At 36.9% G+C, this 10,497-nt stretch overlaps 1 protein-coding gene across 2 annotated transcripts in view; it reads left to right on the forward strand.

The window, feature by feature from the left end:
- RALGPS2 (Ral GEF with PH domain and SH3 binding motif 2) overlaps positions 1-9,324 on the forward strand; it is a 93,040-nt gene extending 83,716 nt beyond the window's left edge. Inside the window, exons 16-19 of one of the 2 annotated variants that reach the window (XM_035121307.3) lie at positions 1,338-1,430; positions 2,488-2,593; positions 4,230-4,321; positions 5,651-6,516. In XM_035121307.3, coding sequence (XP_034977198.1) covers positions 1,338-1,430; positions 2,488-2,593; positions 4,230-4,321; positions 5,651-5,680 — 321 coding nt within the window. In that variant the 3' untranslated portion in view covers positions 5,681-6,516. Of the gene's footprint in view, positions 1-1,337; positions 1,431-2,487; positions 2,594-4,229; positions 4,322-5,650 lie in introns of both variants that reach the window. The other variant, XM_035121306.3, reaches the window with a different exon arrangement.
- The last annotated feature ends 1,173 nt before the right edge of the window (positions 9,325-10,497 follow it).

Below are 10,497 nucleotides of genomic sequence, written 5' to 3' on the forward strand. Positions count from 1 at the left end.
GCCCCAGGACCCAGCAGCGGGCGGCGCACGAAGCTGCAGAAGCCGGCAGGAGCCAGCAGCAGCCTCAGCCGTGCCGCATGAAGCCCTGGGACCCAGCAGCAGGCTCAGCGGGCGGCTCAAGAAAGCCCCGTACCATACTTAACAATGCTGTACCATGCTTAATAAAAAAATAAGACATCCCCCGAAAATAAGCCGCGATGTATTTTTTTAGAGGAAAAATAAATATAAGACGTGTCTTATTTTAGGAGAAACACGGTATTTCAAACAGATTGTAACATGTTACCATGGAGACTACTGTGACAACCTTTGAAATCACCAAAACATTTATATTTATACTTGCTCTAAACTTAGATAATGAATAGGTTATAATGAATGTTTGTTTTTGTTTGGTTTTTTTGCTTAATGAATCTTGCATACCTTTACCTTTTTTTTACTAACATGGTGGTGCTATCTTGTTTAATTTGGGAGGTCAGTATTTGGTTGCATCTGTGTTTCTCAAATTAAGTGCCATATATTCCAGCATATAAGACGACTGGGCGTATAAGACAACCACCAACTTTTCCAGTTAAAATATAGAGTTTGGGATATACTCGCCGTATAAGAAATATGACCCGGTGTATAAGATGACCCCCGACTTTTGAGAAGTTTTCCTGGGTTAAAAAGCAGTCTTATACATAGGAATATACAGTAACAATTTTGTAAGGAAACACATAAGTACATTTTGCTGTTTTACTTGATTAGAACTACATTGTATGGGTTATAACATGACAGTAAAGATAAAAAGGAACTTGCTGGGGGGACTTGCTGAAGATAAGCATGGTGGCTTGTGTTTCCCTCCATAAATCGTGGTGCTTCTGCCAGGCATTAGTGTGGAAACTCGGCTTTTAGAAAGGAAGTTCTCTTCTTTGTGTGTTTGACCCACATCATATTGCTCTCCCTGTTTTCTCATAGTTTTCTCATTCCTAGACTAAGAAATGTGGATTACTGCAAAATGTGGGTTGCTTCCCAAGGGGTCTGTCTTGCTATGCTGATTTGCCCTTGGGGAGACTCACTGCAGCACAGTTTGGAAGTGATCGATTTATATTCAGCATTTGTTTTTGAAACAAATGCCAGACCCATTTTTTAGTGATCTAGGCTGAAAACTAGAACATCATTTCAATCTATAAGATAGTGTTGTATTTTGTTTTATTTCTTCAAATGTCTTTCTTTTGAAAGTATTGTCCTGCTCAAGTCTTCTTTTAAATGGGCCTGGGCGAAAAAATCTGAAGAAATAAAATGAAAATGAAACTGCCTTAGTCTCTTAAAGGTATTAATCTGATGACTCTTTGCTTTTGCAGGTAGCATCTTGGACAAAATACTGGGCAGCGCTGTCTGGAACTCAGCTTTTCTACTATGCCGCAAAGTCCTTGAAGGCGACAGAAAGAAAACATGTATGCATTGCATTGTACTACATCTCCCATTGATATATGTGATCTTCATCCAGAGGGATAGATAGAATCAAACAGATATTATAGATATTTTAATGCGCAGCATGCATTATCTTAACTACCCTTTCCTGCTCTTTATTCACTGCTAGAGATAATAGTTTAGCTACCTTGCTTTTTCCAGGACAGTACTTTACCCCCCCCCCCAGCAAGATGAACATTTTTTCTTCCCTCCTTTCACTGGGAATGCTGTGTGTTCTACAACTGCAAACGTTTCCCCTGCTGCTTTTTGGTTAACCATTACTGCTGTCTGGATACTTGCTGCTCTGCCTACTTTTCTCCCTTAGTTCCCTCTCTTAGCCTCTCCATCTTGATTTTCTGCTGCCAACTCAGCTCAACAGCAGTCTTGAAAAACAATTCCAAACTCTGTAAATCTTCCTACTTGAAATGCTCTGGAAGCAGCCTTCTGAGTTCAGCTGAATCTGTCTTAGTATACAAAAATTGCATACCATGCACAATGTATACTGTAGGTATTAAACAAAGTAAAGCAGCTCTTGTGATAATCTCCAGTCTGATGATTCTGCAATGGTACATTTCCTTGGCATTTAAATTTTTCAGATCTCTAAAGCATGGGTACTAAAGTCACACTCATCCCAAAATGTGTACACAAACTGATTTTCTTAAATTGAATCCTGTTCGTCTCTGATTTCAAATGGCCAATAACTTTTATTTGAAGCAGAGCATTGGAAGAAAGAAGTCTTCAACTGATTTGTTCAACTGAAAAGCCAATTCCTATTCCCAATTATGGCATCCTTTCTGCCATCTGTTTTTCACTTGTGTAAAGTCAGAATTCCACATTATGTTTGGATTGGAGTGGCAGACTTTTTAAATGTAACATGTAACATCTCTGTTCAGCTTTTAACATCTATTTTGCATTGATGACATAAAAAGCCAGTGCTGTTTTGTTCTGTGTTGCAGCATTTAGTGCATATCTTGCTGGGTTGTTTGTTTTTTCCTCTTTCCATTAATGTGGTTTTGTTGGTTGTTTCCCGCTTTCCTCCAGTTCAAATCTACACCAAGTAAGACTGTATCTGTTGTGGGATGGATGGTCATGATGGCTGATGACCCAGAACATCCAGATCTCTTCCTGCTCACAGATTCTGAGAAAGGTCAGTGACTGAATATCCTTCGTATGGTTGTGGATACTGGGTGATCTTGGGACAATGGGATTATTGCCTTTTTGCCCCTAATTATGGAAGCAAATGAACCTCAGGAGAATAAAATGCATACAAACACTGGTCAGCAAAAGAAAATGTGTACTATAGAAATATTTTATTGTCTATTTGGACACTTTGAAATGTTTTGAGGGATTTTTTTCATATTTAAAAATGTAGTATCTAACGTTACAGTCCAAGATTGGATTTTAGGGTGGCTTGCAGATAGTTAAACCATTCAGTAAAAATACCATAGAAGCAGAAACAACCACATTTAATAAATTAGCTCAGAACTGTTCCCAAATATTTGTGTGACTTTTCCAGTCTGCTTTCCAGCGCCTGTTGGCATTGCTAGTTTTAAAGTTAAACTTTATATGAAGTATTTCTTCAGGATAGCACTGTAGCTGAAAAGAATTTAAATTCCAGTTACTAAAACGATTCATGGCTCTCTTATCTCCTCGAGATTAAAATGTCTCAAGGAATTACCTTATTCGAAAACAAAAATCTGTTCCCCTTGCTTTTGGGAAGTAGCAGGGGAAATTCTGACTGCAAGTGATTTGAAAGCTAGAGTTCTTGAGCCTTCCATACTAGTAGTTTCAATGCTGAATCCTGCAACCTTTAACTTGCCTTGTATACCAATGTGATTTATGCTTTAAACTTTTAAAGCTTTGGACAGAACTGGGGTTGTGAGTTTGAGTTCTTCATCATGGAGGACAAGTCAGGGCAGATGTAACAGCTACTGCTTTGCCCATCAAGCTCTCAACCCCCATATTGTCAGAATCCAGAATGTGCAAAGCTAGACTGGACTGGAATTACCTAATCAGCTCAAGAACTCCTGGTTTGTATGCCAGGAATTTGAGCCTCAGGAGGGCCTTGACTGCTCAGTGGATAGCTTCTCCCTCCTCTTTTGAGTAGAGATCTAACATTTTCAAGGGTTCTATTGCATGAAGTGATTACAGCACCCCTTACTTGGCAGGTAGATATTTTCATTTTTGTGTTCATATCAATTTAAATAAAAATGTCCTGCCTTTCAAGTACCATACACCACTCAGGGCCATGTTTGGTGGGATTCTTTTTAAATAGGTGGTATCTTTCAGATTAAGGGACCCAGGTGGCGCTGTGGTTAAGCCACTGAGCCTAGGGCTTGCTGATCAGAAGGTCGGCAATTCGAATCCCTGTGACGGGGTGAGCTCCCGTTGCTCGGTCCCAGCTCCTGCCAACCTAGCAGTTCGAAAGCACGACAAAATGCCAGTAGATAAATAGGAACCGCTACAGTGGGAAGGTAAACGGCGTTTCCATGTGCTGCTATGGTTTGCCAGAAGCTGCTTTGTAATGCTGGCCACATGACCTGGAAGCTATACGCCGGCTCACTCGGCCAATAACGCAAGATGAGCGCCGCAACCCCAGAGTCGGTCACGACTGGACCTAATGGTCAGGGGTCCCTTTACCTTTACCTATCTTTCAGATTACGATTATACATTAATATGCATTTTTCTATTTCCCATTTCTTGTATTCTTTTATTCATTTTTAAGAGCTCAACTTGAAGTCTGTTATTCATGATAGAAAGTTCTTCCTCTTTTTGTAATTTAGGGAACTCATACAAGTTTCAAGCTGGTAACAGGATGAATGCAATGCTGTGGTTCAAGCATCTGAGTGCTGCCTGCCAAAGCAACAGACAACAGGTGAGGGAATTATGGCCTGCTTTGGCAACTAGCAATGAGTGCTAAATATTAAACAATTCTGTACAAAAGTCAGTCTTCAGTCTTGCTCTGAATAACCATTGTTCAGTTCACATAAAGGTCTCTTCTAATAGCTCCTGGCATTACTGAAGATAGGTAGCTTCATGTATCTCTAATTAGCAGCTTAAAACAATGAGTGCATGTTAAGTGCATGTAAAAATGAGTTCCTGGTCTGCATTTATTTCCCATGGGACACATTTAAATACACAAGCAATGAAAAGTGCAGCATTAGGGCAATGTGTCACATTTCCTCATACAGTCCATGAAATAAATGGTTCCCATTGATTGCATTAGAGGAGGTTTTTTTTCCTTCAAAAAATAAAAAATAATGTCTGCTTTGAGGGCCTTGAGCAAGATTATGAAAACAAAGTTAAAGATTCTAAATGAATCACCATTTTCCAAGGAAAATTAAGAAGTAATTCATAGGAACGGATAGATATATAAATATATATCGTTCATAATTGTCAGATTGCTATATTCAACTTTTTTTCAGATTTTATGCCCTGTGGAACACTCCCTTCCTACCCACTCTTCATGCCCTCCACGATTTATCTTTAAAAGCTCACCATTGTATAACTATTGTGTCATTGAACCCTGATTCCGTTCTGTAGCATGCGATTCTAGAAATCATGCTTTGCTTTATAATAAATTATTATTATTATTATTATTATTATTATTATTATTATAACAAAATAGAGATTTGTTTATATTTTTCCTCACATGCAAGCCAACTTGTATAGTAGTGGGCAATCTCCAGCTCACAGGCCCATAGAGATGATACCAAAAAGATGAGCTACTTTATGGTTTATCAGGAAGTAGGAATGGAGGCCGGGCCGATTCACATTTTAATGCAAACCTACCTAATTTGCTTTTCCCAAAACAATACATAGACTTTGAAATTCGTACTTCTCTGAATTTTGTGATGCAGTTATCTAACAAAAATGTGTTTTAAATATATATATTGGGGAAAATATAGATTAAAAGACATCTATTAGTGAAAATAATTTACAAAAATTATATTAGCAGAAAAAGGAGAAATGCACACCTAAAATGCTGGTGAATTTTCATGAGAGCTTTTAAAACTAAACACCACAAACTGATGTGAAAATGTGACAAACTGAATTAAGATTTTAAAAGATGATAAACTGAGCAAAACCAGGATTGACAGATTTCTTCATTCCTAGCAGGAAGCCATTGTTTCCTTTTTGCACTAGAGCTGAGCTATAACCTAGAAATCTAATTTTCTTTACAAAACCATTGCATGTGTTTTAGGTTCCTGCCAACTTGATGACTTTTGAGTGAAAAACTTCTCCAAAACATGAACGAAGATGACACTTTTGAATGCTGTCTATCTGTCTCCTAGTTTGAGGATGGAGGTTCTGGCAGAAGCATGCCCAGCTATACTTCTGTGCCAGAACAAAGATGGTAAACAGAGTTTCAAATCTCTGAAGTACTGATCAAAAAACACTAAGAATTTCAGGGGATGGAAATGCAAGAGGAACTGCCATGGACCATGTTGCTGCTTAATATTTTCTGAATCAACCTGTGGAAACCACTGCCTTAAAGAATGACAGGAAACCCAACATGAAACACCAAATACTCTCGTGTGTGTGTGTGTGTGTGTGTGTGTGTGTGTGTGTGTGTGTGTGAAAGAAAGAAAGAAAGAAAGAAAGAAAGAAAGAAAGAAAGAAAGAAAGAAAGAAAGAAAGAAAGAAAGAAAGAAAGAAACCTCTGGCGGTGCCGTGCTTAAGTTAAATCAGATGTAGCTCATTCGCATTTGTGTTAACTTTGTTATCTTTGAATTTAAAAGTCCACCTTTGTTTCTTTGTAAAAGGAAACCTCGTATTGCTTAAGGGTTGTGTTAATGGGCAGGTTTGCAAGGACACAACTTGTGTGTTCTTGAAGAATGTGCAGTTACTATACTTGTATCCCTCCATATCAGTTCTTTGGGGGCTCGGATTATTGGCATCACTGTTTTATTTGTTTATGCTTAGAATGTGATAAATGTAATATATGCAAGTTTATTCTCTTTTCTCAAAGCACTGTCTTTGTGGAACCTCGTACTGTATATGGGGGTTTTCTTTCTGACAAGTGGCACAACAGCTGAATATTAAAACACCACACCCTCCTTTTTCAGAGTTCTTGGTTGTAAATTTCCTGATAGAAATAGTCTGCAGGATTTTTGTAAAGCAAGCTCTGGGAAATATCATCAGGTCAGAACTGAGCCTTTATTCCTCAGTGTATTTTCAAATGGGTGGCACTCTTTTATTTCCCCAACAATGCATTGGAAAGCTTTTCAACGGGCCTATTTACCGTTTAAAGCCCCATCTTTTGTTGCATTGATAACATTTTACAAGTGACAGTCTTACTTCACATCTCTTCTTGCAGATTGAGACGCACAATGCCTGTATTTGTAGTTTGGAATTCTGAGTTACACTGAACTCTTCTGTATCAGATATAGAAATCAGATCTCCATAGCAAAAGCTCACAAAATGCAATTCTCAGCATAACCAAGAAAAGTAAGAACTTGACACGAGAGAAAGCATTGATAGAATAAAAATTAAAAGAGTGGATTATTTCCTACATGAAAATTAAATGTGTAACTACACTTTTTGACCACACTTGTGGAAAATTATTGCATTTCAAAGATGCGTCTCTCTCTTTTCTCTTCTTTTTTTGCATGTGGTTCTTTTCTGAAATGTTTTGAGGCTTCTTCAGAACCTTCCGATGATGGTAATCAAATGAAAACAAGGCAAGTAGGAATATACTAGCACTGCAGTCCTAGTGAATAAGAGAAAAGATTGTATTCATTCTGCAGATTATCATGCGTTAGCTCTATGCTTAAGTTTATTCACAGATGAGTAACAATCTTTTTATTTTTATCTGCTTCAGAGTAGAATTTTGCTGACTCATACTTCTAGAGCCCAAATTTTCCAAAGAGCTTCGCCCCTAATTAGTTAGGATAGGGCAGAGACTGGCAGCTATCTGCAGAGGAAAATAATAATAACGACATGAAAGTTGCTCTGAAGCTGCAAATATAAGTTCATATTTCTAAGTGATTGACATTTGAATCTGCTCCTTTTTTCTTCCCATAATAATATTAACAGGTTTTGAATATTTGCCCCATGAAGAATGAATGTTCAGTTCTGACCTTGCAATGGTGTTATGTCACTTGCTTTTTCTGTGTCACTTAGTTTACATGTCTCCCACAAAAGCCCATGTTGGGTGTTTCATTAAAAAAAGGAGAGAGAGAGACATCTTCATAGCCAGCAGTATTACTGTACAGAATTTGCACAACTTTCCTTTTTAAAATTACTACATGTTTCTTTTCAGAATAAGCTTTTTTTAAAATAAAAAACAACAACGAAAAACAACTGCAACACAACATTATAAATGTATGTACTTAGTATTATGGAAGATAATCCTGTGGAATTTTTATTTTTTTAAGAGAAAGAGAGAAAACAATTGTGTAGAGACATTGCAGGCTAACCTTATTTGTTCTTCATGTTTTTATGAGTAGAGAGATGCAACTGGGAACCCGTTTATATGATGCAGGTTTGCAAAAAAAACAGAGGGCCAATTCACATTACATTTCCCCACGTGGTACTTCATTAGGGTTTTGGCACACTAAATGGGTTTTTGTAAAAAAATTCAATATTCTGTCCAAATTATAGCACAGTACATCCCTCTTCAATTAGTTTTGAAGTCTTTTAAGGATATGGTTAGCTACAATCTAGACAACCTTTTGTAGTGTTCATGAGACCAGTTCATCACATCAAAATCTACGTTAAGTGGAGATTATTGTTTTTCCGACTGCAGCACACACACAACGATCCCACAAATTGACTCAAAACCAAACCGGGTTGACATCCTTTGCTTATTATGTCCGTACAGCAAGTTTCAAAAGATAGGAAAGACAGTAGTAAAAGCTGGCAAACAGTCCTGAATACCTTTTGCCAATGCTTTTAATCCAGCTTCAAATATAATACATTTATATCAATCAAAGCTTTGATTGAAAATGAAACTGCTTTCTCTAGTTTATGAGAATTAGCAGGGAGATTTGTGACAGTTTCATAGGTTTCAACTAACATGATTCATACATTACATGAACTTAGATTGTCTTAAGATTACGCACAACTACTGAGCCATTCCAGTTCTATGAGGTGGTCAATTTGTCAAAAATAAGCTTTTTACATCTTTTTACATATAGCCACATGTTACTACACCCCTCCCCCCCGTTTACCAAAAAATTGAGGTGAAAAAAGAGACTTGATTTATAATACAGTATTTCTTTTATCGTTTCTTTTGTAAATGAATAGTCTTTTAAAGATACTATCAGTAGAAATAACTATTTAATTACTACAGTATGATTCAAAATGTATTGTGGTAAATCCTGTGATGTAAAATTTCCCACCGCAGTGCTATGAATTCCATTAAATTTATTTACTTTGAAACAAATGGCTTTTAAAACAAGGCTCCCATCCAAAAAATATTAAACCAATCTGTGTCTGAATGAAGCATTTCAATTGCTTGTTATCACAAGTAACTTTTAAAAATGTTAAGCTACATTGTGTGAATTTTAACAGTAGCAGGAATTCTTTGTCAAATTTATTTGACAGTGATAAATTGAAAATGCTTCAAGTTTTTCCTATGACCTCAGATACTGGTTGCTAAATATATATATTTTTCTATGTTTTTATTATTCCACCTAAAACCAGTCAAGTAGTCTTAGTATCACGGTGATGTTTTGATTTTAACAAAACGATTCACACTATAGTTCACACTCTCTGAGTTATGTGCCGGTTTTTGTGAGCACTTTGTAAAAATGAAATTGATTGTGCTACAGTAATTTAGTTTACAATTTGGTAAGATGTTTAATAAGATGTTTTGAAATTTCCTACAAGGAATGTTTAATTCAAAAAAGTAAAATTCTCCTGTTAAAATCTTTTTAAAAAAACCTGTATTAAGGTTGAAAACATACAACAAATACAGAATACCTTCCTCCTACTGTGCCTGTTTTTCACACTGCTGATCAACACCTTGATTGGAGAATCTCTATAGCACTCCTTAACTGAATTTATCAAGCTTAAGTTCCAATATATAAATTTTCTTCACTTCCCATGCAATAAACTTTAGGGATCAGCTGTTTCACATGGTGTTTCACTTAGTTTTTCACTCATTCTACCGTCCTGTTCTTGTCCTTCTCATTTGCAATTGGACAGCAGGATGGAAGTTGTTTAATGTCATCAGACTCCTTTCCTGGCATATTTCAGCCAAAAAAATTCCATGTAATGAAACCACAAGTAAAGGACAACTTCACACATGACTTTTTCCTTCATGGAAATTACGTCAATGTACATGAGGAAATGTGTGGGGAAATTGATGCAAGCACTGTACCTGTATCTTGATTTTTTTTTCCTACATGGAGACTGTAAGAAAAATGACCCTGAAAGTGCTTGCACAAATAGTTTGCGGGTTACACTTGAACTGTAAATGCCTGTTGCGAATGTTGCTATTAGAGACACACCATCACCAGTTATAAAGACTGATGTAAAGAATATTGTGAAGCAAAACTCATAGTTTACTTGCTAATTTTGAAACACATTCCTATAACCCTGTGTATTAGTCAGGGATACACATATCTTTTTTCAAATGAAGCTCAGTCATGAGGTGATCTTTCCAGTTGCATCTTTTTTCTCATTGTTTGGTACATATTATTCTTTCATTCCTAAGTGTTATTAATCCTTATCTACTTTTCTCACTTGGTATGCTGGCCGCTATGAAAAACACTAAAACTGGTACTAAATAGCCAGTTTTCATTTCCCTGAAAAATTATCCTTTTTTAATAGTTTGCTGTTTGCTCCCTTTCTTCCATTAAAAATGGCTTGTGTCTAAGGTTAAAAGCTGCAATTAAAACGATAAGCAGATACAAAATGTCCCTTCAAAGCAGAATGCCATTTCCTGCCCATCGTTGCATGATGGGCACAACATATCTGCATAAGATGTTTGCCAGTGCCTTAATTACCTGTTTGAAGACCAACTGGGCTAGCCAACCAGCACTATTCCTATGCATTACCCCATTCTTGCACATTTAGGTTTGTTTTGTTTTTTGAAGGAGC

The sequence above is a fragment of the Zootoca vivipara genome, chromosome 7 (genome assembly GCF_965207765.1).
Source record: "Zootoca vivipara chromosome 7, rZooViv2.hap1.1, whole genome shotgun sequence".
Taxonomy (NCBI): Eukaryota; Metazoa; Chordata; class Lepidosauria; order Squamata; family Lacertidae; genus Zootoca; species Zootoca vivipara.